Consider the following 26,454-nt stretch of genomic DNA (forward strand, 5'->3'; position numbering starts at 1 on the left):
GAAAGTCAAATTATTGACTAAATAGTTCCACATAGGAGGTACTACTCAATTTAATTAATTATTAATCTTAACTGTCGTCCAGTCTACTACACACTAACATTTTGTCAGTGCAGCAGTCAGATAATTTGGGTTTTCCAAAACTGACTTTGTCCAATTTATCTCAGATTTTCCATATGTTTTATCAAAATTCACTAGCCAGTTAATGTATGATATGTAATTGAATGTAAAAACAAAATCCATGTGAATGTTATTTTTCTTAAAGCTGGTCAAATAGTGGGAGGAATACAGTAAATGTATCTGGATAGTTTACAGATAAATAAATTGTTTTTCTTCCAGGTGACAGCATCAACGAGCTGTAAAATCCATGTGCATGCCAGCGCGGGACTTCTTTCAGTTGGAAGAATCACTGTGTCAGAGAAAGAAACTAGGTGTTAATTATTTTTTTTAGACTGTTTCTTTATTTGTTTTTACTCCTATTAAACTTTTTTTTTAGCTGTGTTTGATTGTGAGTGAATTCCACTTTTTAGGAACAAATACTTACTGTCTGTTTTTTTTTAGCTTTTTTGGGGGAGTTTGTTCTACTTACTGTTCCATGGTAGGCTCCTCCTTGTCCTTCCAATTATGACTGTTAGTAATGAACCAATAATCAGTCGGCATGAGAATCCATGCGATAGTTGCTGCTGTCGCTCTCCACAACACTGGAACCTTCACATTATAACCCACTGAGTTCAAGAAAAGAAGACAATGTTCTGTAATAGTTCTGTTTTTAATAGATTTGACAAAATCCATATTAATCATACGTGAAAGTAACGCATGAGACATACAGGGTACCAATAACACAGTATGGTACAAGTATTGATTGTGAGTGTGTGTGTGTGTGTGTGTCTGTGTGTGAAACAGGATCTACTTTCTCGAAAAAAAAAGTACAGTCTCATGAATGCTTGGTGAGTTATGTGTGTGAGTGTGTGTTCTGCTGTACCAGTAAATAAAAATAAAAAAAGGTAGACTGATACATCACTACCATACAATTTGAAATGTAACTGACAATAAAATTTCTAAAATGACAAAAATAAGTAAAAAGTGTACTTCTTTTCATACAATACTGTTTCATCTCTTTTCAATAGCAAGATATTTTTTTCATTTGGGCATCCGGTTTACATTATATTTAGTTTCCTTTCTAATCAACATAGATAACAGTAATGTATATACCACCTACTATCAACAGACATGATTTAACAGCCTTGCCAGTGTTGAATAGTTTGGTTTGCACATGTTAACTGTGCAGGGAAAGTAAAGGCAAGGGGGACAGAATATATTAAGGTCTTTTCACTAGTCTGTTTTTTTTTTTTAAGTAAACGTGTCACTATTTCAGGCACCACAACTATAAATTATCATCACCGTACCAACACATGAAACTAAACAACAGTTCCACATGCTCCGAAAATCACAGCGTAGTTTTGTACTCTGTTTCTACAAAACTGACAACGGCATCCGGCGTCTGCTAACTACAAATGGTCATGTTCACAGCCAATCAATACACTCACAATGTGATGATAAACACTTGACGACAAAGACACCAGGCGAGCCTGGTCAGTTACAGTCTGTTAAAGCTGAAGTACACCATTTCTTCATCCACCCTCATGCACGCAGGCCTCCGCTCACAGTGGGGATTTAAAGCAGGGAGTCAAGATTTTATCACTGTTGGAATTCAGAGTTGTGGTATTAAATTAAAAATGTAGTAAACAGATTTTTTGAATAATACGGCTACAATCAATAAGTATTGATTTTAGAACCACATTTCCATAGGGTATATAGTCTCATATTACCATTTATTTTTACATGTAAGAATCCATAATTGTGAAGAATGCTTTGCATGATATACAGTATAATCTGAACTGAACATTAAAGCCAATGCCTGAACATTTTAGCAAATAAAAAGTTGGCAAACTAAGTTGTGATGAGTTAACCCTGCTACTGAATGTGCAAAAATAATGGCGACATTTGTCTGAGTTCAAACTCTTTTTGCACACACTAAACACAAGCTTTTTTCTGCACCTTTGATTGGTTAAAATTTAAAGGAGCACCCCAGCTATTTAGTATCGCAAGTTGGGGGAACCGAGACAACTTGACGCAGCAGTGGTTGAGACATCTCGACTTTTACTCTCTTATGAGTCAATTTCCCATAATGCAACCAGTGTCTTTTATTAGACTCTCACTAACTGGTAAACACACAAACTCCATGCCCCCAGTTTGTAACACAGTCTTTCCGTTATGAGTTTGTAGTCTCCAAGCTCAATGATGACACACTCAACAAAGACATTAGAAGACATTATACAACTGTTCTCTACTCAGCCTACGAGAACAGTGAACTGAAAAACTAGGGGAGTGCTCCTTTAATAACAGAAGAAGTTTAAGTTAAGTTTAAATAATGACAGTGAACTAGCTGATCCCCACTGTGTTCAGGGCCTTCAGTATTTGTAATGAGGCTACAGGCAGACGTCCCCTCATGTGAACCTGTACTGCATTAGAGCTCAGAAACTAATTTAAATGCGTTCATACGATTGTAGCCTTCCAGCGAGGCTCTGCTGGACTCACAGACACGGGATCCACAACAACACATAGTCAAGGCACAGTTGAGAATTGCATTAGTCCGTATCGTTGATCCTGTGTGGTCTCTGTAGCGCACTCTAGTGGTGGCTGCTTTAGGCTGGCAGTGATGATGGCTGCTTCCCAGCTGTGTTGTCGCATCATCAAGTTAGCTAAAGGCTACTTGGCAAATAGATGATATTTTCTGTTTGTAGCTGTGCACACATGGATATGCAGTTTGTACCTGGCAACATGGCGGCATCGTACAGAGACAGTGAGATAATGTTCAACATATTTACATGTACACTGAGAATGTGGCAGCTGTGGTTAGATCAATACACTGGGCTTGTGGAGAGTCAACTGAGAGTTGGATATCATCCGGTGAGTGTCCTCCAACTGATTTTGATCCTTACATAAAAAAAAAATTTTAATTTGGAAATTCTTTAAAGGCATGTTGAGCCTGGCTTGTACAGCCTAGCTTAGCACAACGGCTGGAAGCAGATGGACGTTCCTTCTTAAGAATTATGGGGATCTGGGGGAAACCCGCTTATTTACTTCATGCCTGTCTGTATGCTAAATTTAAAGTTATGGTCAGGTGTCAGTTAGCTTAGCCTAGCATAAAGACTAGAAGCAAGGGGCAAGAGGCTAGCCTGTCTCTGTCGAAAGATACCTATCAATTACACAAGATACAACATATGAATTAGTGAGTATTGGAACGTACCTAGGCTAGCTGTCTCCCAGTCTTAATGCTAAGCTAAACTAACCGGCTGCTGGCAGTAGCTTCTTATTTAGCATACAGATATGAGAGTGGTATCAATTGAAAAAAAATCAGCTAGAGCTTAGAGAATAAAACTAGAGCCAGGAACCTGTAAGCTTAGTTTAGCTTTGGTAAAATTCACTGGGCGATTAAACAAATTAGATATATAATTTTCATTAGTGAGCTTTAGAAGTGCTGGTAAGAAGATATTTTTACCTTTGGACAGAGCCACGGCTAGCCGTTTCCCCCTGCTTCCAGTCTTTATGCTAAGCTAACCACATCCTAGCTCTAGCTTCATGTTTAGAATTATAGCTAGATGGAAATAAATAGATTTCCCAGAAAGTCAAACTAATGTGCGGATCCTTAAGTTATTTCATTATTCTGCGTTAAGTAGAGGTTTTTATTTCGTAATATTTTTTATATTCTAAATACTGCACAAAATAATGTTTATGAGCAGCTCACAATAATAATATCAGTAACAGCTTTTCAAACCCTGTATTGGTTGAACCATAGTGCGAACCGCAGAGTGAACTCCTGAGCTGTAGTGGGTCAAAGTCTTAACAAAATAGCTCCAATTACTTTGGTCAGCCTATGTGAAGTAATATGACTAGGATGTAACTTAATGTGCTGTAGATTTAGAGTTAGTTAGTCTAAGAGCAGCACTGAGGTGTAGTGACTTGTGGACTGGGTGCAATGTTTTACTGTGTTTCACGGTTAGTCTGGACTCTTAGATCATCTCCAGTCCCTGTTGACTGATTTCTATTTTTTCTCATTCACACATTTTGAATAAGATTCTTTCAAATATATTTCTAAATTGATTAACCCTATGAATTACGATTATTTTATACTCTTTCTGTCTAAACTGAGCATAGTCATGATGGAACACTCAAACAAAACATTGGCATTATGTCATTTGGCAATTTTCTCTATAAGTAAAAAAAAATAAAGAAAGGAAACAAATAATACAAAAGGTTCAACAAACAGTAACTACAAGATCTCCATTTGGCAATATAGAAAGGCTTTTTAAAAGTCTTTGACAGGTATACATTTTGGTTTATATACAGATGTGTGTCCTCCAAGGGCTCCCTTTTTTCAATCCAAACTGACTCACGTAGAAAATGTGGAGGTGAAGACATCTACATAGTAAAATCAAAGTGTGAGATTAAAAACGAAAAGTAACAAACAAGGCGTTGTGTCCGCTGTGGACTGGAAACAGGAAGGGCCTGTAGAGTCTGTGATGGGAGAGTCCCTGACGAAACTATCTGCTCGTCACAGATGCACTGTCTCTCTCAGTTCATAAACTGCGTGTAACCCTCGGCTCCCGTGACGATCACATCCATCCAGATCCTCATGGCCTCTGCTGCGGGGGCCACCATGTAGTAGAGCCGGTCGTGGGTCTTAACGCAGAAAGTCAGGGAGGGGTTCGGGCTCTGGAAGAGAAAACTAGAATCAGAACCTTCCCAGTGGTAGTCCCACTGCCACGTTTACAGACCCCACTGACTCCCTGCTTTCTCATTGTTCTGTACTCTGAAATGTATCAGGTATGGAGTTATATATAGAACTATTTCTAGTCATAGTACCATTATCTTTATTGTGACTATAAGGTTTCTGCCTAAAAAGGAAGTTTTTCCTCGCCACTGCTTGCTCTTGGGGGAATTACTGGAATTGTTATCTTTGTAAATTATAGAGTGTGGTCTAAACCTACTCTATCTGTAAAGAGATAACTCTTTGTTCAATTGAATCGAATATAATATATAGGTCAATTTCAACCTTGAAGTACATATTTGTTGTATTACTTATCAGAACAACGCTAGTTGTCATTGGGGAGACCTTCAATTTAACTGAATCTAATGAGAGACTTTGAGAGTCCACACAGTTCTGCATTAATGTTTAATAACTGCAGTATCAGCCTGTGTTAAAATGGATAGTTTGGGAGTCCAGTGATCTAAATGCTGTTATAGAAGCTGTTCTGTCCTAGCTCTAGTTTGTGCCTCTAATGTAGTACCATTACATTCAAAATAGAGACAGAGCTTACCAAAAAATGTCGATACGCTTCAATCTTTGACAAACATAGGTCGTTTAACGACTCCTATTGCTGTTCTGTCCTAATCCTATGTTCTGCTGTTCTATCCTAATGCAATTTCTAGTTACCATGTTAGGAAAAGAATGTTGAGGATTCTGGAAATACTTTCAGAACAGCATAAAGTGTTGTTGTTAAACAACCGTCTGGGTTCTTTCAAAGATCACCAGGTATTTATTTATTTTAGAAAGAACTGCTTAGCTCTGTGTCTGAACTGTAAAGGTAATAAATTAGAGGCACGGACTGGGGTTAGTTCGGTCCTTAGAAGCAGTGAACGCCCGCAATTTCAGTTTACCATTAACATAAAATACTGTCTGTCTATCTGGAACACTGGTACTGTCAATGAATTGGTGTCAAAAACACAGTAGTCTACCCCCGATCTGCAGATTTAACGGAAATAAGAGAATGACAACAGTCTATAACAAAAAGTACATGAAAAACTAAACTTTAAAGAGCATTTTCCCCACAAAACTGTTATGTTTTTGGAAGAGCAACCAACCAGACTATTGTAAAATTGATTTCACCCCTACACACATGTTCCACTCATCTGCATCACTTTTCTTCTTCTAAACCATCATCTTTCTGTCTTCTAAGTGCATCAGACTTTAAAGTTTTACCCTCTGTAATGTGACATTGGAAGTGACAAGTAAAATAAAAGTTCCAGACATGATCAGAGCCACGCAGTAAGTCAGAGTGCGGAGCATTGCGACAGGCCATCAAACACAAACACGCACACTGAAGATGAGGAGGCAGCAGCAGCAGCAGCTCAGCTTTGGGTTGAAGATGAAAAGTACAAATGACAAGACGTGTAAGGCTTAAGTCAAGCAGCACGCAGCATGGATCATAAAGAACAGAAGTATGGCCAAAAACTACACCTACGGCTCTACGGACCATTTCAACTTCCTCAGCAGAGAAGTGTCTTTGACAAATGAGTAAAAAAAAGGCAGAGAAAGCTCAAATGGGGTCGTATTTCTGTCAAGCCCTAAAATGACTAAAAATGATTTGATAACTTTAATCAGTCAGGAAGTATTGTCCTTAACTGGACTTTCTCGCTCAGCCTACTGTATATACTGTATAATAAAAACATGAAATGTACTATAATAAGGGATATTTCCTCTGCAATAAGCAGCTTCTTGTTTTGTGACCACTTGAGCGATTTACACTGGGATTGACAGAGGGATCACGCAGGCTTAGCAATTCAAATTACAAACACACAAGAATCAAACCAGTGCACTGTCTGAGGTCATGAAACACAAGACTTAACCATGCATCATCAGCCATTGGACTTATAGTCTCTACCACTATTTACAGTCTATGGTTTGGACACACAGGGTTCAGTGAGGTTAGAGGGGAGAACAGAGAGCGTGATACATACACTGGTCATATTCAAGTTGAAAAATCCCTTCTGTGACAGCAGCCGGCCAAAGCAAAAGCAAAAGCACAAGGGGAGAGGCAAACCACAGAATGTGCAGAAACATGGTTTAAATGAAAGAGAATGCAGGATAAAAAATAAAAAATAAACAAAGTGTGAAATAGCTGAGAGAAAATCATTGCTGTCAGAGTCCATTACAACGTACCTTTGTGGCACTGCGGAGGTGATCATAATAGACCTCTTCTATTGCCTGGAAGTAGATCACACCCTTCAGCTTGGTCTCATGTTTGTCTGTGGGAGGGAAAAGAACGTGGGTTTGGTGGAAGACTAAAATCTATTGACACAGACAGACACATCGCTTCCATGTCACCTAGAATAACGACAGGAGGATACGGTCATTAAAAAAAAAAGAAGAAGAAACCAAACTTTGATCATGACCAATTTATGGTTTGTGATGATGGATGGAAAAAGACAACCACAGCACTTTTCCCTCTGTTTTTTAAAACCAATGGGGCTCTCATTGTATTTTCAGACTTGACTGCATTCTTACGCTACTCTGGTACATCATTGCAGTTTGTTTCATCAGCCACTGCAGAACTGCAGTAAGGAACCGGTGGGGAACTCAACACCCCTCTCTACCTCCAGGCACAAACACTCACAAGCCAACTTAAGAGTAGTAGGTAGAAACGCAGAAGTGCTTCATTTCGAGGAATAACACTTTCCTTTTAATACGCAGCTATTATCTGCTAATGACCTCTTTAGCATTCAAATAGCCCTGCATTTGCATCTCATTTGACTGCATCTAAATGACCAAAAACTCTGGTTGTGGTTGAGGTTGATTAACGTGAATTAGCGGCGCTCATGACTTATGCTCGTCACCTCTCATTGTTCAAGGTCCAGAGACGAGGGCAAGCGATGCATCTCAATCTGCCTCCTCAGAGAGTGCAGCGCTGGGCGCATCTTAACTACTGCCAAAGTAATCTCAGTACACCTCCTCACCATGGCTCACTTTCAACAAGGTACGCTTTAAGCAGCTTTAAGCAGAACCTTCTGAGGACTTCAAAGGCCTGACAGCGAACAAGCGTCCCAGAGCTCACAGCACAAGATCAAATTACACGACCGTGCACGCTGCATGCTCCGTCTACTGCTGCTCAAGGTCTGGAGGACGCACGTTCTGCCTGTCACTCATCCACGGCGGGGAATTTTCTACCACTTTATATGTTAAATGTTAAAGTACTTTACCATTTCACAACTGCCACCTCTGATATTTCTATATAGTTGCGAGAATGTTTGGCTTAAAATAACCCGGGGTTTCTCAGACAAAATTTTCTCACAAACGAGTGTCACATATCCATCGTACATCGGTAAAATGCAATTTACACATGAAGACGTCAGTATTAACAATCCAATAATATACTGTAATTTCTAAGAATAAAAACACTCTTAGAAGCCATTTTTCTGCTAATAATAACTAAAGACCTTTTAATTAAGTGACATTTTTTAATGCAGGACTTTACTTAACAAGTATTACTGTAGTAAAGAATCTGAGTACCTTCTCCATCACTTGAATGCAGTCCAACACATTTCTAGAGGGTTTGCATGTTAGATTTTTGTTTGGCTGTAGTTTGCAGTGTTGGATGTTGGATGCCAGCTAATTGTATACAATTGCATTATATTGAAACGTTAATGTAGTGGCAGCATGTTAAAAACCTTCCTTCTCACTTCTTGCAGGATGTAAAGAGTTCTGACTCTATGTTGACCACCATGTCCAACGTCAACATGCAAGGCTATCCAAAGAGGACGAGGCTCGTACCGAGTGAAAAACGGTTTAATTCCACAGATCTGATCAAAATAAGATAAAAAAAATGTAACAATTTGGCTGGATTATCAAAGAAAACTGAAATTTTGAATTTTGAAATTGAATTTCCTATAACCAAAAATACAGTTTACTATCTGCAGTCAGAAAAACTGTTGCATCACATCCTGCTCCGTTGAAGCTTAAATATACACTCACTCCACTTAAAGAAACCAACCTAAAATTGTCCAATAGCAGGACAGATTAATGGAGTGTGAGTCTTAATAGGGCAAAACATACATCAAAGCACATTGCAAAACATGACCAATTACCTGAATTCTAACGTATATTACATATTTTAAATGTCAGAAAACTATTCACTTTTGCAATGGGAATTAAATAAAAAAAAAAAAACTGTAAACAATACAACATGGCATTTACAGTGTTGCTGTTATTTTGTCCACACACCTATATTACTTATACAGCCGACACATCTCCACACTCCACACAACGCAAAGTAGAGGAGCAAATTCCAGGTGTGAGTGTTCTCAAATTCACAGCCAATCAAATGCAACATTTACAGAGTTGGCTCGAATATAAGACAGTATTTTTTTTCCTTAATCACGCTTCAAAAAGTGTTGTATTATATTTGAGGACTAGACATTTATGTATTCACAACATCAGATATTCTTTTTGAATGAAGAGAGCACCAGTGTAAAATCGGCTCCTACAGAGAATGTTGCATTATGTGTTGGCTGCAGCTTTAATGTTACTAGGCTAGCGAGATTCTTCGAGTCTGTTAATAGTGTGCAGGGACGGACTGGGACTAAAAATCGGCCCTGGCATTTTGGCCCAGACCGGCCCACCACATAAGATCACAAATACCACCCGTCCTCACGCTCCCCTGAATATATATACCAACTCCTACTCCTTAAAACTACTAACGCAATGGGCCGCCGATCTAGGCTTATCACTTTTATGGGCCGGTTCATGGGCCGGACAAAAAAAACCAAAAAAAGTGTCAGCGGTATTTCGGGCCACCGGGAAAGTGCCCGGTATGCCAGATGGCCAGTGATAGTGTGCCTGATGGAGTTATTCATTCCTTAAAGTTTAACCTACAGCAATTTCGGAGGACTGGTGCAATGTGTTTTGCTGCCACACATGAAATCAATTCCTGACCAGTCAAAATGTAGAAACAGACCAAAGACCGTCCAAATCATCTGTCAAACAGTCCAATTACCAGAGTCATAAAATGTCACATTGAAGAGCTCAAACAGAGAAGAGAAATCATTCTGACCGCTTCAGCAGCCTGACAGGAGAGGCTGTGAGTATGTGACTGAGGGACACGCTACACAACTGTGGTTTTTGTTGTGCTTTAAAAAAAAAAATAAAAAAAAAAATACGTATATACTCATATGAGTATATAAGTTTGTTTTGGGTTTTTGAGAGTAAAGGTTTCTAGAATTGGGACATGTTCTCCTTAGACTAATAGTATCTCAGAGAAAACCTTCCCAACAGGATTAGGTTCAGGTTACTTTATTTGTACCCCATAGGTAGATTTGTTTTGGATTAGTCTGAAAGTGTAAAAAAAATAAAAAAATTCCAAACACAGGTGTTATATATGGTGTCATGTCTCCAGACCTTCTTGTGTGAGCTTGAGATATTTGCTTAGCTACATGGACAAAAATGTTCTACCTCTCAACAGACAAATAAGCACCAGCCAGGAGCTCCCTCATAGTGAAGGTGTAGGGGTAAAGGCGCTGATCATGAGCTACAACGTCCCCCGGTTCAAACTACTCCGTTCAGAGTAAAACCATCGCAGTAATGATCCAGAATCCTGTGTCTTCTTACCAACATAGTAGGAGAAGGTCCTTTTCAGGCGATCGAAGACGAACCAGCGCTTCTTCCAGGACTTGATCTTGCCCCCCATCTTCACCAAGTAGCCCTTGCACATCTTCTCTGTGAGGATGACGTGGTAGCACGTCTCCACGCTGTGGCCCGACGACTCGACATGGCAGCGCAGGTCAAACTCCTCCTTCCGAATGGGAAGGTAGCGAGTCATAGGACGGGCCTGGACAGAGCAAAGAATCGGAGAAAAACACAGGAGGACAAACAACTAGTTCAGCAAGGAGGAATACTGCCAGTTAGAGAGAGAATTACGGTACAGTTAAATAATGGAATAATCTGATACAAATATGTTTAGTTTGTTGCATCTTTTTCTTGTCCATGAAGAGATTTAGTGTCCTGTGATGGTGCAAATGTTCTTCTACGGATTTTAATTCTGAAGGAGAACTGGTAATAGGGTTACTTTGGTATGAAAATGGTCAAATTTAATGATATTCAACCCTGGCACAAAAAATTACCATCAGAACCTTCACTGTTAAGAGTCGGGTAGACAGACCAATTTTCCACCTTTCGGGCATGCAGACTGACCTGAGAGAAGTTCTTGGACCTCATCTTGACCTCCCTCTCCACTAGCTGCTGCCGGTGGAAGGTTTCATCCTGCAGTCTTTTCTCCGCATCCTCCCTCCTTCTCCTTTCCTCCTCCAGCATCTGACGCCGAGCCAGGCTCTCTCGTTCCTGGAGGAGAGAGATTTCATTTGGTTTCTGTGATCTAGGTAAGGGCTCTTTTTTCAGCCAGAACTCAGCTTTGTAGTCCTATATTCACACACATTTGTTTGTGCTGAGAGCTGCTGGTATCTACGGTGTAGATAGCAACACACATCCATATAATGCACATTACATTCATAGAGACTTGCAGAGAGCTGAAAAAATGCAGAAAGTATACAGGAAGGGAAACATACAAATAAAAGTACTGAGTGTGTTTAAAGTACGTCGTCTTTCATACAATCCTGACCTGGTTTGGAGTTTGTATTCACATTTAAATTCACTGTCTAAATAATAATAAGGTTGCACTGTAACCTCTGCCAGCGTAGCAGTGTTTTAAGTCTCTCTTTATGTTTCCACCTTTAAAAAAACTGTTTAACAGCACATTAATTAAAATTAGAAATAAGAGTATTTGAATGGCATTCATGGCGGCGGACCGGAGCGATTTCCGGAGGAATTGGCATGTACCTACAGTCAGAGATTTTAATCCAACACCCTTATAAATAAAACTTTCTGGTGTGCATGAGCTTTGTAGTAACTTCACACAATTCTAAATGTTTTTTAAAGACATATAATCTGTCTACAAGTCTGTTATTTCCTCATGGCCCATCAAACCAAGGCAATCAGATTCAAAACAGTGGCCTTATAGTTTAAATCAACTGAACTAACTTAATAATACAACTTGTTAAAAGGAGCTACAGACTTATAATGAACTTTTCCAAAGGACCACTGGATTAATCTCCCGCTCACGCTCTGTGATGAGAACTACAGCTACAAGTAACAAGAGAAATGTGGGAGAAAAAGCTTCAGACCAGAGAATTGATTTCAGTCTAAGTTCTTCATCAGGACACAAAGAGAGGAAGACGTTTGAAACACGAAGGCCATTAAAAATGAATGAAAGCCTTGAGTTGCTGTCCTACACCTTTTAAAAAAAAAAAGAAAAATATCAATTTAAAGCTATTGACAGAAACACTAAAAGAGCTCCCATCAATCACCAAGTATGGATTCGGAATAACCAATTTCTCATACTGTAGCGCTCCCTTAGAAGTTGTGCCTTACCCGCGATTCAATAAGTCTAGCTTTCTCCAGCTGCGCCTCCTTCAGCATTTTCTCCATCTCTTCAATCTTCAGCGAGTCCACTCCTCCGACACTGAAGTCAAACACAACAACTCAGTGTTACCACATAATGTTCATCTGCCTTCAAAGTGATTGAGATAGTACACGCTGACATGTTTGTATCCTAAGAAACAACATCTATATCCGACAACTATTTACAACTACAAAATTTTACTTCAAAGTAGGGTTAAAAACAATGTCTGGAGGACAATTTTGTAGATAGTACTTGTGAATTTATCTCCCTTCAGTGTTTACTCCAGACATGTAAAAGCATCTGAAAAAGCTTTTAAACAGCAGCAACAGCAGCAACAGCCACACTCTGCTTTTAGCCACATAAGATAAGACTATGAGTAAAAAACTAAATCCCTTAGTAAAGAAATTAAACAAGCGGAGGATAGTGAACCTAATTTTGGTAAAGACAATATGATGATTATACAATGACGTCCATATCAAAATGAAAAGAGAGTCTGGCCTTGACTGTAGTGTGTGTGTGTGTGTGTGTGTGTGTGTGTGTGTGTGTGTGTGTGTGTGTGAGTGTGTGTGTGAGTGTGTGTGTGTGTGTTTTCCTTGGTTGTACCTGGACATGTTATCTGGTGAGCAAGCCGAGTTGTTCCCTGTGGACACGCTGGTGTCCATGCTGTCGGAGCTCTCCAGGCTCAGGGTGTCGTAGGGCTGCTCGCCAGCTGACGGGGGCTGGTGGTGCAGGATGGAGTGGTGAACCAGAGGGGGGGGGCCTACAGAGCTGTGGCTCAGCGCAGGGCTGTAGGCCATGATCGGGGAGTAGCAGGGCGATGAGGAGGTCGAAGTCATGAGGTGGGACTGAGAGCCGTGGAGTGCCTCCCACTGACACTGAGCCTCCACCGCTGCTCTCTGTTTGAGCTCGGCCAGACGGCGACGCTGCTCATCGATCACCTGCTGACCTGGAGGGAGGAGGGTGAGAGTCGATGAGTGGACGTTCTGATTTTGAACCAATGTGGCAGATGGAACGACAACGGAACTTCAACCTGCAAGAAACTCCATGTCTGTCAGCAGAGGTCTATTTGTTTCCTACAGAGCTGGGAGATCACCACTGTTAAACCAACAGCATCCTAAACTGAAGAACCACTAAATGCACAACCAGCACACAAACGATCTGACCATAAACCATGCACCACACATACAAGTATGCGCTCTCTCAGTAACACAAGCTTGAGGATAATTGCTAAAAACCAATAAAGTCCTGTCATCACAAACGTCAGTATCTATCAAACTCCTCACATCTCAAATCCATGCTGCTGTGCACCTGATAATGGGCACATTCGTCTGGAAAGAAGTGCCCAGGTCGGTCGATAACTCAAAAGGAGGAGCTCACTGAATGCTGAACATGCAAGATTTATTATCCTGCAGAGGGAATTCATAGAAGATTGATGGAGGAAGAAAGACTCTTCGATGTTACAGACAAAAGAAAAGATGAAAAGAAATGTTCGTGGGAGAAGAGTTAATGACACACCAAAGATGGAAGAGACTGAGAGAGAAGGATGAAGAGAGGAGCGTTTGGTGAAGACAGGGTCTGAAATAAACAGCTGCCAAGTGTCAAGTTCTGGTAAACATTACCTTTGATGGATTAATCAATAAAAGTAACCTGCCAGACTGGCTTAAGTTTTGGATAAGACTTGAATTTTTTAGGTACATACAGACTTTGGTCTTCAAGCAGGTTCCTGATTGGCTGCCTGCTATGCTCCCTGGCATCTAATGCTCTGCTTCTCTGGATGGTTAATTATCCACATGGTCGCTTAAACTTATCTGAATGTAGAATTAACACATTGGTCATTTGGAGTTTACCCATTTCTAAATGATCCAAGCAATAGAACAGGCAGGGTGATGTTTGATCTAGAGGTCATTCTCTGCAGGAGAGACAAACGGTTCATTTCAGGATCAATCCGGCTGAACAAAAATAAAGAAAGCAATAGAAATCATCAACTCCTGGATGATTTCACCATAGAGCTTCCCTCTATGGTGATCTGTCTGGAGGTCTGGGGCTCTGTGGTGCAGCAGTGCAAGAAGAGACAAGTCCACAGACAGAAACAGACAGACAGGAAGAAAAAAAAAAAAACAGAACTGCAGACACTGATAAATGTGACTAACTCAGGTTTCCAATCCAGCTGGCTGCCGCACACGTGTGCTAAAACACCACACTCTGATCCATTGAATCAAACAACACTAAAGCATAAGGAACACACAACTCTCTCTGATGTCTCTCACACACACACACACACACACACACACACACACACACACACACACACACACACACACACACACACACACACACACACACAGCTGCATTTAGAACAGTGTTGGTTTTTGTAAAGTGAAGCTCAGGGGCAGACCACGTCAGTTACCTTTTTGCTGAAGAGCCAGCTGTCTCTTGGTCTCAATGTCCTGCAGGGTTGCAGCAAGGTTCCTGGGCAGACTGCCAGTGCTGTTGGCCGCCAGCAGGGGGCTCTGCTGGGTCAGAGGGAGCAGACAAAATATTAGGATTAAATGTCAAAAATAAATAAATACATACATAAGAATTGTGGGGGTTTAAATCATTATCCGTGTTTTAGGGGGAATTGTGTGGACATTCTCAAAGTGGATGGAGATTTAAGACTAAGATTAAAAGTTGATGGCCACATCAATAAACAACCTGTCTACCTTTGAGCTGTAGTTGCGTCCCAGTGTTGCTGCGCCGTGCTGCAGAGGGGATGCAGAGCCTGATTTAGGTTGATGAAGAGAGAGGCCTGGATCACTGTCCAGCTTAGAGCGGAACACCTGAGGGAGGAAGAATACAAAGAGCATGACGAGGGCTGATAGTACGTGTGACGGCAGATGGGGTGTTTTACACCGAAGCACAGCTGAAATCCACCATTGATGACACGAAGCTGACACGATGCTAGAAAACAGAGGTTAAAAGCATGATAAGAATTATGCTGTGAGTGCTTCTGAACACTCACTCTTTAACACTGACGTTGTTAAAATAAAATGCTGGAATTAATAAATCAAGGTTCAATTGGCAGTATACATTTTCAGAATAAAAGACTTAAGAGGTTAAGGAGTTAGGCTGCAGTCACTCTCACACACACACACACACCAACCGCCTATAGCCGCACTACATGGAAGGAGACACGGGCGGTCTGCAAGGGGGCTTCAACTGATAAAAAATCAGTGTAAGACAAATACCCACACACACACCCACACACACACACACACACACACACACACACACACACACACACACACCTGGAACAACCACCTAGTCCCTCTCATTAAATTGCTCTTTGATCAGTAAATTAATGCAACATTCATCTACCGTTGGACTATCTATGAAATGAAGACACCCTCTCTAAACCTAATGTGAGTTTTTTAGTCAGTTCTTCATCTCAAAGCGAGGTGAACTGTATTATCTAGTAGTTTTTTAAAAGGCTTTTTTTCTATTCCTAACATACAGATGAAGTAAGTTGAAGGTTGGCAGATGAATAGCAGCATACACAAACAGCAGAAGAAAAAGAAGAAGAAAGGCCCTCTACCTGCAGCATAGGCCTGCGGCCTGACAGTGATTTGGCTGGCAGAGAAGGACAGAGCTGGCCAGAGCCAGTCATCAGCTCCTGGTACCACTGCTCTAAATCTAGCTTGGGGAGGTGAGGCCTACTACCCTCAGACTGGTACTGGGGAGCACACAGAGGAGCGGCAAAGAGAGACAGAAGAGGAGAGAGGAGAAAGGAAACAAAGAAGAGAAGAAAATAGAGATTAGAAAGCATTCAGTAGGAAGAGGGTAGAAACATTTGTTTTACACACCCTCAAAAGCTGTAATTAAGGTTTTTTTTTTAATACTTTAAATATCTTCAACATATTATTGTTGTCAGCAGCATTATGCTTCATACCCTCCAGCTGCTATATCCCTATTTTACATGTCTCTATTCTAATTCTATGTTGCTGCTGCAATGACCCAGTTTTTCACAAGAACATTTAAGTTCTTATCTAATTTTTAACTTTACTTCAGCTGTCCTTGGAGCCTAATGCATACAGTATCCCTATTGTTTACAATATCTAAAAGAACAATGCTAGATTTAGTTTTCTTTTCTTGTTGCCATTAATGCTGAGTTGTTTTACCACAGTTACAAGCACCCACTGTTCTAAAAAAAACATTTTAAACAGCTGATTGAGACATACTGCTTGCTAACATGACTATCATGCAGCTAATAGTCACATTAAATAGATGTTTTTTTTCATTACTGCACAACTGACAAAAGTGAGTTTATTCAAGTTCAGTTCTGACACAATCTAATTTTATGATACAGAGGCAATGGGTGGGAAAAATTATGTATTCATCATATCAAATATGATGGGTTATACAAGTAAAATCAGCAGTATGACTGTGAGCCACGTCTGGTGAATCTTTGGAAACAATGGGAGTCTGTGACTTGAGGCAAATCTGCAGTACAACAGACGGCAAGAGCTCCTGACTGAGAAATACAGTAAGATCACAGGGTTTAGAGTCTTCATGGGCTTCTATAGTGACAGGAAATAAGTCTTGTGTTATCCTGTAACACTTAAAGTGATATAGGCCAACTGTAACTGTAACTGTGCGTATCTGTAAGTAAAAGCAAAAAATTTCCTTTTTTCCACCGAAACAGATAGTTGCATGTATTATTATGTATTTCAGAGGCGATACAATTATGTATCTATATTTCCAGGGTACCAAGTATGGTGACTTTAAAGGTGTCCCAGATCAATAAGATATACTAATTCTAGGCTGGTTTTTAGTAAGTGTTCACTCTGCAAAAGTGTAGTATACTCACTCCAATTTTGTGTGCTGTCACTGTTCATAATTCGCCCCCCAATGCACAAATGAAGTGGAGGAGCTACATGAGGATGCTGAGAACAGCATGACAATGAATATGTACATACTGTATAGAAATAATATGTAGTACGAATTTGGGAAACAGATATAGGTTGAGATAATTAACAGGGCAGGAGAAATGAAAAACATGTTTTAGATTTTTTCTGTTTCACAAATGACTCTTACATGAATTCAAAAATAAATTAAAATAAAACAAGGGACAAAAGCAAACACTTTTTGGTTGAACTGGTGACAGCCGATAAACAAATGCAGCCAAGAAGGAAGGAAGGAGGGAAGGGAGGAAGGAAGCACACACCTCCACAGAAAGAGAGAGGGAGGAGCCGTGAGGATAGGGGAGGCAGGAGAAGGCGGGGTCTACTGCTCCAGACTGCAGGGGCTGGCGAAGCGGGGAAGTAGGGGACGACTCCACCTTTGGCATCCCATACATCTGATTTAGCTGGCCCACTGTCACATACTCCTTCCCAAAGGAAACACACACGCAGACAGGAGAAAGAGACAGTGAAGACATACACGTCAGCAAGACAGGCAGCAGAAGGGAAACCTATCAAGACCTTCTGTGTGAGGGGAGGAGGGTCATAACAACACACAGCATATGGCAACATGTTTCACACGACCAACATTAGGTTTAGACTGATATACGACACCAACACTGGCCTCTTATCATATCATTCACCACTAACATGTTTATTCTCTAGACAAGCATACATTTCTTTTCATAGATGTATCATTATCCTGGGTTCTAATTAACAGAGCAATGCAATTTTACAGTTATTAGAGCTGCAGCGGGTAGAATGGAAAACAACGCCAGAATTTTAAGTAGAGTGAGACCTCTTCCTGCAGCTCTCCCTCTCCCCTCTTTGTTGCATGGGCAATGCATGCGCAGAACAACCAATAGGAACGCTCTCTCTCTCTGAAATGACCTATGATTGACCAAAGTCTAGCCTGAAGAGGAGATGCAGAAGTCTAGTTTTCTCTCAGACCCCTTGAATTACAATATGCTGAAAGATTATTATCAAATGTGTGCCATACATGCCAAAAATGATGTGAATACCACAAGATACCAGCTTTTGTATGCCTCAAAGCTAACCTGCATTTATTAGTCCAACCCTAAATAAACCCTCTGTACTGCTGATGCTAAGTGTCTCCTGTAATACTGCCTTGCAGCTAAATAGGGGTGAGTACAAGATGCTTATACCTAAAGCTCATGTAGCGGAGAGCAAAGACAACAGGACAGTCACTTTGATTAACAGCAAACCAGCAGAGGGAGCAACATAACATGGAAATGGAATGATGGAGAAGAGACAGAGGAAGGAGAGTCAAGACAGAAACTACGGAGGAAAGAGACAGACAGGAAGTAATGGTACCTCGCAGGGGCCAGCTAATGCAGCATCTATGGCAAACGAGCGGCCGTGAGAGGCGGGCTTGCTGTTTTCATGGAGGCCGCTGCTGCCGTACATCTTATAGACATCTGACAGCTTCATGTACTCCTGAGCACGAGCCAACAGTGGTCAGACAGGATGAGAAGCCATGAGGACAACACTATACCGTACTTCTTATGTACAGTATATTAACACGCACATACAAGCACAGACACCATACTAAACCCGAGTGCTGGTATTACAGCTAAACGATGCGCGACGACAACAGATAGACAAACAGAAACACACCAAGCAACAGAAAGCGCATCTTTAGCATCACATCTGGCTGACACACAGGATGTCACACACAGGCTGTTACAACAACCAGTGATGTAGTGGTTAATAAAAAGATGCTGAAATTGTGAGCGCATTGTATCATTATATACTCTCCTGTTTCTCTCCTGATTTTAGGTGTCTTCCACTACATCCCTGGGCTCGGAACAGATAAAAATCCCAACTTGAACTGAAAGCTACTGTGCCGGCTCCTCTTTTTAACATAACTATGCAACCCGGGCAGGCACAGTAGGTCACAGGTGCAATTAGAGTTGAAGTGTGACCAGGACACTAACAGTACAATGGGTAACCTTTGGGGTGAGTTGCACAAACAACAAAGCGGGACGCAGAGGGCTTCATGCAGGGATCATTAGTCTGGTTACCTCCGTAGGGCTGCTGGGGTACAACTGACAGAGAGGGGAGGGATGTAAGTAGGAAGGAGAGGCTCGACAGAGGGAATGCTGGGAGGAGTGGACATCCTCCAACAACAGGTCAGCCTCGCTGATACGGAGCGCGTCCTGTTTTAACAATTCAGGAATAAGTGCTTTTAATGCTTACAGAAAATGTACGGGACACAGATACTAGTTCTGGTTTCCACAAAAAAAATAAAGGGAATGTGTGAAACAGGTGTTCTGTCAATTGCCCTCCCTCTGTTAAAACACCAGTGAAACATCAAATCCACTAATCTAGTGACCATTAAAAGATTAGTTTGCTCTACACATTAATTATGAACAACTCCACATTATAAACACGCATAACCATCAAACATCTTTGCGTTAGTCTGATTACACCAGGTGTGTTGAACCGTTAGATTCAAATGATTACCAACAAGTTTGCAAAATGACTGTGAGTGAAAGGAGTAAATGTGGTGAGGAATCAGCTACAGGTCACCAAAGCTCCCTTTTGTTTTAGGTCAGGAGCACTGAGTGTGTAAATGTGTGTACTTCTCTCACTTCTCTCATAGCAGAACAGGACTTGGGGAAGATCTTTCCACCCGTCAGGCTGTGGTATCTCTTCTCCAGGGCTGACAGCCTCTCCTTCTCCTGGAACATGAAGGCAATATGTTAGTTTGTTTAAGGAGCAACTCTTTAAATCTAGCCTCAAATACCATATTATGGTAAACTGCTCATTTTTTAGATCTCTGCAATCACCACTATTTTTCCTTCACAGTAGTACCTTTTGGAGCATTTGTAGTGTGAGGGTCCGGTCTTTGGCCAGCCGCTCGCACTCCTGAGATGCCTGCAGTCCAAGCTGGTGGGCCTGGTTCTCCAGAGAAGACACCTTCTCCTGAAGAAGGCAGAAATAATGAAACCCTGAATACAAGCTGTGCCGTGACAATAGCACAAAACGCATTGTATAACTTTCTGAGTACCAGAGTGGAAGGATGCAGCGGTGCAAAATTAATGCATGACTAAAAGAAACCCCACAGACCTTCAAACCTCCATGTTGTAACGCCAAATGTCTATGGTGGGATTTTTTTGGTTTAAATAACAGTATTGTTAAAAAGAAATACTGAATTCATGACCTGATGACACCTCTGTAGTGAGTAAAATAATAAATAAGCAAACTGTCTCCAGATGGTTGAGGCTTGTTTGGATGCTATCTCTCTGCCTGGTGTGAAAACTACTTTTAACTTCTAAAGGCTTTTGGTATGAGCATGGTCAAACTAAATGCTGTAGATGCTGAATGTCTACAGAACTATTTGCCATTGGCTGCTTCAAAAACCCATACTGTACAAACCATCATAAGGATATTCTGGTATTAAAGACGGCCCACAGTTTGTTGGAGGTTTCCTCACCTTCCTCCTGGCCACACTGCTGTGGTACTCGGCTCTCTCCTGGAGCAGCTGCTGGCTGATGGTTTCTCTTTCCTCCTCCAGGCTGCTTTCTCTCTCCAGCTGCTGAAATTCCAAGTCCTCAAACTTCTTGGTTCCTGTTTCCAGCGCCTCTCCGTCCTGATGGAGGCCCACATACAACATCAGCGGTTCCATCATCAACAGATAAACCCACTGTACACAATGCTCATGTGAAAGCCATCCACTATTCTCAGACTAGCGTAGCTGCTGACAGTAAAGCGAAAAACACCTTGACTTTTATATTTGAAAAATGGTTTGACGTTTTCACAGCATGGCTGAAGCTCTTTTTGAGTACAAGCACACCGTGCTCAGTCAAGCAGATGGTCATAAAGAACATGCTTCTACTGCAGCACAGTGACTGGGACGGTCATTTAAAAAAAAAAAATAAAAAAAAAAAGTCTTTCTTTGACCTAATGTCATTTGATGTTTCCCTCCATCACATTCACTCTACTCTTCTACTTAAACTGCTAAAGAATAAACACCTACAATATGGGCTATGAATTACTGTACAAATACAACAAAATATATGTACAGTAAATATAAAATACTGATATAAAACATTGCTGGCTTCAATATAAATATCTGTACTACTGTGTATTCCAGAAGTTTATCTCAGGTTTTAGCCCGTCCTTCCTGTTGTTGCTGACAAGCTTGCGTTTTACAGCACTCCTGTCAGCAGCAGGGAGACAAATGTTTGAGTCTATATGCTCTTAACAATCTTTGTAGCACTTGTGAAGGACCCGACAGCCCGTAATGTCAATTCATTGACATGAGATGAAAGTTTTACAAGTGGTCAAAACAAGAACAAAGAACTCAAATGTAAAAAATGTACTGTAGGCATTACAAAGTTGTTTGTTCTATGTTGAGACATTTTTTCTACTTTGCACCTAAGACTGAAGTGTACTGTGGAAAACCATATCTGTTCATCATAAAAATTTGCAGTCACTTTCAAAGTTTGCTCTCTCACTGAATGTGAGCCAAACTAATTAAGTTAAATAAAGACTCTAGCTCTACATACAGCTTTACTGAATCACAGTGTCTGATTTTACACACAGAGCATCACTGTCAACAAATAATAGCTAAAAATAGGTAGCTTACAATAACTATTCTAGTTGGTAAAAATTATTCATCTTTTTTTTCTTTTCTTTTTTTCTTCAAACGACAACATTCATTTAGATAAGAGAAGTCACAGAATGAGAGCGAGGGAAGACAGAGAATGGATCTAGTCAGGGCCTATGTTAATTGATTAGTGAGCAGTTATACAAATTAAGCGAGCCATGAGAAATCACAGAAGAGATGCAGATCAGATTCACACATGCAGTGCAGCACGACCGTATCACGGGACGCACATTTTACTAAAATGCATCACTAGCAGCTGAAGTGACCAGGAGCTGTGTGTGTGCTCCTATGTTGACCTGAGGGTTTCAGTAGCATGTAGGTGTGGTGTGGAGGAGGGAAAATTCCTGCAGCTTGGAGCAACAGCACGTCTGTGAGGGGCACCGAGGTAGCTTCTCATAAATACACTGAGTTTGTGTGTATGTGTGTGTCTGTAAAACCATATGTAGTGGGCCCCAGCTAAAGGGTTAAAGGTGCCTGTAGCACTATGTGCGGTGGCATATGCTGAGGCCTGGCACACATACTGCCCTAGCAGTAAGTGCAGCAATAGTGAGAGTGAGAAAAAAAGGGTTCAGTTTTTAGGCTGGCTGGCTGGCTGGCTGGCTGGAAAACTGTATGGCAGATAGAAAGGTTGTAATGCCTTCATTTTATGCCCGTTTAGGCTCATTATTTGACCCCCTCCCCCCCAAAAGAAATCGTTGCACTATAACCAACATAATACCTTAAAAAATACAGATACTGCAGTCTGCCTTTGGATCATTAAGAGGAAAAACAGTATCAACCAACATAACTGGTTTCCCCCTCATCTTGTCCATTTTAACTAGTTAGTTTAAAGGTCCCATATTATACTCATTTTCAAGTTCATACTTGTATTTTGGGTTTTTACTAGAACATGTTTACATGTTTTAAATGATCAAAACCACATTATTTTTCTCATACGGTCTGTCTGAATATACCTGTACTGACCCTCCGCTCCGTTTTAGCTCTCATCTCTTTTTAAGAAAATAAGTAAGTAAAATTAATTTGTATGCTTTAGCTAAGGCTAGCTCAGGCTATCTCACCAGCTAGCTTTCACTTGATATAGCCCTCTTGCCAGCTGTCTATTTAGCTTTTTCTCTATAACTTAAATTTACAAACTATACATTTATAATGGGTCCAAATATTGCAGTGCCTGGAGGCTGGAAGGAACATGGTTGATGCTACTCACTAAAAGGTTAGGGGTGATTGTGGGTTTGTGTGTGGTGATATATTGGGCCAGGTTTTCAGGTTTCAAAGGGTCAGGCCACGGCAGACTGAAGTCCGTAGGTGGGGTGCAGGGGGTCTAGGTGCTTCTGTTGGACTAACGACCCACCCTTTTGAGCTGTTCCTGCAACTGTTCCCGCAGGGACTCGGGACAGTTATGAAGCTGGTTCTCCAACTCAGCGTAGCCCTCCTGGAGGCTCTGCAGGGCCCGGCGCTCGGCCTCAACATTAGCCCTCTCCTAGAAAGACACAACACACCCACACATAGAATGGATGGACGAGGGGAGAGAAAGAGAGAGAGAAACACACTGCTCAAAATCCACGCCATGCAAATAAAAAGCTGCAAGGTGTTAGCAACGGACATGTCGTGACAGATTTTAAGGGCTTGACAGGGCACAGGAGACAGGTGCTGAAATGTTGGGATGTTACAACTGACAGTCTGGGATTCACAGATGGCACATGGTCTTAAAATAGCTAGAATAGATCATTCAAACTCTCAGATTTTCCTTATACAATTCAGTTAATTTATTTTAAAGTAATAGATACTTGCATTTGAGTGCCTTCCTTTCCTCATTTCTGTGTCACTGATAACTATTGGCTGCAAATATCCTGAAAGAACCTATATATCTTCCAACAAATATAACTTTGATAAACTTTGAGGAAATTGGCCCATAATTTTACTTGACATTCATTGGCCCCAGAGCATTTATAAACTCACTTGTAATAACCCTGAGCCATGTCTGACAGTAGTGACACTGTCTCAGTTGCTCTCCATTTAAAGTACAGAAACATCATGTCTCTTTGGCGCTGCTCTAGTTTTAGACTCAGGGATACCATCTTCACTTTGATGTGTAAGACTGAAAAGGTTGACAGGTCTTTTAGGACTACCAGTACTGACAGGAGTTTCGCTCTAAAGTAAAAGGCACGGTTCTGTCTTGTGTCTTCAGAGTCGAGGTGAAGCTTTGAGACACCACTGATTCCTTTTTAAATCATAATGGCAACAGTCGTATTATCAGTAGTAGAACCACAGGTTCAGGGTGAATGTATCCTCTAATTTTCTATTAACACCTGGGGTCCCCAACATTTCCATGCCAAATGTTGATCCAATTTCAAGAGAAGAATTTCCACAAAATGTAATATGTGTTCCTGGACATAATTAGGCACAGATTTCCAATTGTACATATAGTTTATAGTGTAGGAGGGGAGGTAGCACAGAGACATCAGATCAAAGCAGCCATTCCTGGTTCACTGACTCAATTACTTATCCTCCAATAAAACAATTATGAATGACACCTTTACATTTTGTTTGGAACTCCGTGGGACCCTCACAGGGAAGTTGGGAAATACAAACAATACTGACGATTTAACAACCAAACGATCTCTCTTCACTTCCTTTATGTCTTGCTACAGTTAAAATGTGGTGGGTGCACATCAAAAGAAAAAAGAACCCCCCTAAAACCCTTACAGAGAACATGCTAGTTGTTTCCCCTGTCCACTACCAAAACAAAATATTCAAAGTCTCTTCGTGCACTACAGAACCAAAGACTACAGAGCCCAAACAGCCATAGAAGGACAGGTTTCCTGGCACACAGGGTCTGTCATGCAGACAGTGAAGAAACAGGTGAGCACAGGGGGTCAGAGATACAGTAACCATGAGTGCTGAAGGAGCAGAGAAAGGATTAGGAGTTAACGGGTGTAGGTTAGTTAGCGGAGTCCAGCTGAGTAGAACACAGATGAGAGTTGACCTGAAAGCAAACCACTAAAGTGAAAACATGCAAAAGAGAATACCCAAGGAGGTAAATCCAATTCTTTATTTAGCCCTTTATATGGCTGTAATTGTCTGCACCAAGCATTCTTGCCTTGAAGAATTGACTATATTGCACAGACAGGAATGCCGACTCATGTAAAGACACCGACAGTGACGTACCAGTAGGGAATGTAAGAGACCAGAGAAGACTGTTTAGGAGACTGTAAAATAACAGGCAGTGTGTGTATGTGTGTTTTCTCTCTTCTCTAAGAATGTACATAACCTCAGCAGATATTTGAATCCTGTATACTTGAATATAATTGGTGGATTCAAATAAAGCATTTAAAACGTGAGCTGTACTATATATACCCACTGCTCTCTGTACCTTGTCTTTCTCCCTCTGGATGGTGCTCTCCAGCTCGTCCAGCTTGCGCTGCAGCTGAGTGATGATGTCCGTTTCAGCCTCTATCTGGTCGAGCTCCGCCTGCCTCTCACCCTGCAGCAAGGCACGCTCCATCTCCGCCTGGAAGAGTGGACCAAACAAAGTCACTCAGTGTCATAGCAGTGAGCTACGAGGCTAATATCAGCCTTCAGGCCCCCACAGAGTAACGGAACCACTTAGTAATGATGCTGTGACCATGAACTGTATTCAGCTTGTTCTGCTACTGTGGAAACTCTTGTCTTTTCTCTACAGAAATCTTAGTTCTTATACATGTAGATGTTTTTCTTGAGTCTAGGCTGGATGAAGGTGTAGACTCAAGTGAAATAATATTCCGTTAGCGTCCACTTTTTTGTACTCTACCTCTTGCTTGGACTCCTGGAGTTGTTGCTCTAGCTCCGTCAGCCGGCTTTTCAGCTCATCGATTCGAGAGAGAACACGAACCCGCTCGTCTTCCAGGTAACCCAGCTCCAGACGACCTGCGCTGCCTGAACTGGAAGAGTCCTCGTGCTGCAAGGAGAGAGAGAAACATAGGAGGTCAGGCTTTCAAGAAAGGAAGTGAAGCCAGGGTTAAGAAGGGAGATACAGATGTACACACCTTTCATTACATGTCAGATGCTGCATCAGTCTGTTTTGTGTTGTACATAAATACAGTCTTATACTTGGCTGTACAGTGACATTCTCCTTCGTTTAGACACCAGAATTCGTGAATTTATTCTGTGATTACTGTTATTACTTTAGTACTAGTTTGTGGTTCACAGGGGAATAATTAGTGTCTGAGGTCTAAAAACTGTTTCAGTGGATTTTCCAGCCTCCCAAAATGCAAAACTCTGTTTTGGTACACAAAAGATCAGTTATAATCAATTCAAAATGACTGAATAATGGCATAATATAATATATTCTATTGGAAACATAAAATTTTACTGGCATTAAGAAAACCTTACTTGTCACAACAAACAGAGCAAGACAGAAGAAAAGGAGTTGACGTAACAAACAGAAAGGAGGCATAAGGTTCATGCGGGAGCCACTGTAAAAACTAAATTCTCATTCCTGAAAAGCCCAAAAAGCTAATAAATGGGAATTTAAAAAGAGAGAAAGTAGCTGACTGTAGCTCTGTGTAGCTGATGTATTCTTCTGCAGACATGTCCCACAAATGGAAGAAATATTTAC

At 41.1% G+C, this 26,454-nt stretch overlaps 2 protein-coding genes across 21 annotated transcripts in view; one reads left to right on the top strand and one right to left on the bottom strand.

Annotated features, from left to right (window-relative positions):
- The window catches only part of LOC120553505 (alpha-2-macroglobulin), a 36,172-nt gene extending 35,102 nt beyond the window's left edge, over window positions 1-1,070 (top strand). For both annotated transcript variants that reach the window (XM_039792014.1, XM_039792004.1), the window contains exon 36: window positions 337-1,070. In XM_039792014.1, coding sequence (XP_039647948.1) covers window positions 337-359 — 23 coding nt within the window. In that variant the 3' untranslated portion in view covers window positions 360-1,070. The remainder of the gene's footprint in view (window positions 1-336) is intronic.
- phldb1b (pleckstrin homology-like domain, family B, member 1b) overlaps window positions 751-26,454 on the bottom strand; it is a 118,972-nt gene continuing 93,268 nt past the window's right edge. For 5 of the 19 annotated variants that reach the window (XM_039791847.1, XM_039791880.1, XM_039791889.1 and 2 more), the window contains exons 8-26: window positions 25,648-25,794; window positions 25,231-25,368; window positions 23,209-23,337; window positions 20,685-20,840; window positions 20,063-20,173; window positions 19,840-19,929; window positions 19,270-19,404; window positions 18,560-18,682; window positions 17,491-17,652; window positions 15,862-15,999; window positions 14,990-15,106; window positions 14,695-14,800; window positions 12,891-13,233; window positions 12,257-12,347; window positions 11,024-11,170; window positions 10,442-10,661; window positions 7,001-7,086; window positions 6,799-6,828; window positions 751-4,773 (exon numbers count right to left, since the gene is read on the bottom strand). In XM_039791847.1, the coding sequence (XP_039647781.1) occupies window positions 4,633-4,773; window positions 6,799-6,828; window positions 7,001-7,086; window positions 10,442-10,661; window positions 11,024-11,170; window positions 12,257-12,347; window positions 12,891-13,233; window positions 14,695-14,800; window positions 14,990-15,106; window positions 15,862-15,999; window positions 17,491-17,652; window positions 18,560-18,682; window positions 19,270-19,404; window positions 19,840-19,929; window positions 20,063-20,173; window positions 20,685-20,840; window positions 23,209-23,337; window positions 25,231-25,368; window positions 25,648-25,794 (2,610 nt within the window). In that variant the 3' untranslated portion in view covers window positions 751-4,632. The remainder of the gene's footprint in view (window positions 4,774-6,798; window positions 6,829-7,000; window positions 7,087-10,441; window positions 10,662-11,023; window positions 11,171-12,256; window positions 12,348-12,890; window positions 13,234-14,694; window positions 14,801-14,989; window positions 15,107-15,861; window positions 16,000-17,490; window positions 17,653-18,559; window positions 18,683-19,269; window positions 19,405-19,839; window positions 19,930-20,062; window positions 20,174-20,684; window positions 20,841-23,208; window positions 23,338-25,230; window positions 25,369-25,647; window positions 25,795-26,454) is intronic. The other 14 variants (XM_039791911.1, XM_039791939.1, XM_039791974.1 and 11 more) reach the window with 12 other exon arrangements.

The sequence above is a fragment of the Perca fluviatilis genome, chromosome 2 (genome assembly GCF_010015445.1).
Source record: "Perca fluviatilis chromosome 2, GENO_Pfluv_1.0, whole genome shotgun sequence".
NCBI classification, from domain to species: Eukaryota; Metazoa; Chordata; class Actinopteri; order Perciformes; family Percidae; genus Perca; species Perca fluviatilis.